Raw genomic sequence first — 2,500 nt, 5'->3', positions numbered from 1 at the left:
AGAGTGAATGGGGGGCCGTCCCACAGCTAACAAAAGCTCCAAAAGCTCCAAAAGCCCAAAGGCTCTGAAGCCCCGGAGCTCACGGCTGAGCTTTGTGCTTTCGTTTCACCCACTGCTGAACCAAACTGGACTTATTTTTACTTTTAAACTTTATTTTTAGCTCGTTTTACACCACAGAATGGATCTGAAGTCTGGACGGATGGATTACTGACCACTTTCTATCTCTCTCTCTCTCTCTCTCTCTCTCTCCCTCCCTCTTTCTCTCTTTCTATGGTCAGATCTATACGGACTGGGCGAATCATTACTTGGCAAAATCAGGGCACAAGCGGCTGATTAAGGACCTGCAGCAGGATGTCAGTGATGGAGTTCTGCTGGCGGAAATCATCCAAGTTGTAGGTAAGAGAGTGACTTTTATGATCTTTTTCTGCTTGGAGGAAAATGTACAACAGAAAAGACATCATTTTATACTGATCCTGTCAAATTTCTATCCGAAACTGCACAGAGCCAGCAGTTATATGATCAATTAGACAGATATTATTCACTGTTATGGGTCATTTTTGCATAATTTCCCATTTAGGTATAGTTATTTAGTTGAATAATATACCTTAAAGTGGGATGTCCATGAATGTGAAGGGGTTAAAGGAGCAGCCAAATAAGCGAACAATGGTGGAGATGACCCTCATTTATAATGGTGTCATTTGCATAATGCTAACTAATGCCCATTCACTTTCATTCATTAGCAGTTTGGACTAAACTCTTCCTTTAAGTGTATAAACACTACAGTCTGCATGCTGTGAGCTCCTTGCAACATTATTTCCATGCAACTTGATAGTTACACAATCCAAAAAGTTCAAGTTGCACGCAACACATCCAGTTACTCCACAAATGATCAGATTTGATAAACGAACTCATATTTAAATTAATATTTAAGTAGCCTTTGTGTTTCTGCTTGCGTCCCACAAGCACTTCAATTTCATCCCTGAGCACGTCTCGGTCTCTTGTGCCATAAGACTTTACTTTCGTTAGATCCTGAATGAGTCTGAGCTCAGAAATAAATGTGTAAAAGAGAGGAGGAAATGAATCTAGCTTCACAGATCATGAAAACAGCAGCTAAAGAAGGACAAACGGGGGCACAAGCAGTTGTTTAAACAGCTGTAATGTTAGTTCACCTGGTCGTTTAGAGAAAGGTCAGCTTTGAGAAACTCGCGTTTGTTAGTTGCTTAGAAAACCGGCACAGACTTACATAAAAGCTATGAAGGCAGTCTGCGATTCATCTGCCCAGCAAACCACGTTCTGTGTTTCTATTCTCCCTTCATCCTGTGATCCTGTTTAGAACATAATCCGAGTTTGGATAGGCTGATTTATGAAACTTGCTCAGTCCAGACAATCAAAACAGTTATGATTGTTGTGGCTCAGTTTCAAGCGAGTTGCAGGAAACTTTGTTAAATCAAATCAGTGTCACCAATTTTGCAAGTGTAATTTAGTTTCATGCAGGTTTCAAGCAACAAAGGTTGCATGAAAGTTTTATCGTCTGCGGTGCCGGTGATGGGAACCAGAGATCGTGATGACCAGCAAAGCTACACATGTCTCCCATAGAGGCCACAGTGTTGATGATGTAAAATAGGCAAGTTTATTTAAAGAGTATACTTCATACACAAAGGCAATTTACATAAATAAAAGCAAAAGGACAGACAAAGTGCTCAAGAATGAAAAAATAAAAAACGTTTTTAATCTGTTTGGCACAGTAACGCAGTCTGACCATAATTCTGATTGCAAATCTGCCAGACAAGACAGGCAAAAAAAAAAAAAAAAAAAAAAAAAAAAGGTTTTTAAAGAAAGTATAAAATACATAATAAAAACATAGAAGGGAATCAAAACAAATGAGTTAATTGTTATTAAAATTGGATAATTAAGAGTCTCAGAGCTGAAGATGCAAGGAGTAGAGGTCGTAAAGGTGGATGACTTCAAATATCTTGGGTCAACCATCCAGAGCAATGGACAGTGTAGAAAAGAGGTGAAGAAGAGGGTGCAGGCAGGATGGAGTGGGTGGAGACGGATGTCAGGGCTGATGTGTGACAGAAGGATAGCAGCAAGAGTGAAAGGGAAGGTCTACAAGACAGCAGTGCGTCCTGCTATGATGTTTGGTTTGGAGACTGTGGCTCTGTCTAAAAGACAGGAGGCTGAGCTGGAGGTGGCGGAGATGAAGATGCTGAGATTTTCGTTGGGAGTGACCAGGATGGACAAGATTAGAAATGAGCAGATCAGAGGGACGGTGAAGGTGGAGCAGTTTGGAGATAAAGCCAGAGAGGCCAGGTTGAGATGGTTTGGACATGTGTTGAGGAGGAATAGTGGAGATATTGGGCAAAGAATGATGGAGATGGAGCTGCCGGGTAGAAGGAGAAGAGGTGGACCTCAGAGAAGGTTTATGGATGTAGTGAAGGTGGACATGGAGATGGTTGGTGTGAAAGTAGAAGAGGCAGTGGATAGGGCGAGATGGAGG

The 2,500-nt window shown here is 41.4% G+C and overlaps 1 protein-coding gene across 9 annotated transcripts in view; it reads left to right on the top strand.

Moving 5' to 3' along the window:
* The window catches only part of nav2a (neuron navigator 2a), a 302,183-nt gene that overhangs the window by 178,210 nt on the left and 121,473 nt on the right, over positions 1-2,500 (top strand). For all 9 annotated transcript variants that reach the window (XM_037545218.1, XM_037545219.1, XM_037545214.1 and 6 more), the window contains one exon: positions 279-396. In XM_037545218.1, the coding sequence (XP_037401115.1) occupies positions 279-396 (118 nt within the window). The remainder of the gene's footprint in view (positions 1-278; positions 397-2,500) is intronic.

This window comes from Pygocentrus nattereri, chromosome 15, assembly GCF_015220715.1.
Source record: "Pygocentrus nattereri isolate fPygNat1 chromosome 15, fPygNat1.pri, whole genome shotgun sequence".
Classification (NCBI taxonomy): domain Eukaryota; kingdom Metazoa; phylum Chordata; class Actinopteri; order Characiformes; family Serrasalmidae; genus Pygocentrus; species Pygocentrus nattereri.
Note: the sequence above shows the minus strand (reverse complement) of the source record. Positions and strands in the feature narration are given on the sequence as shown.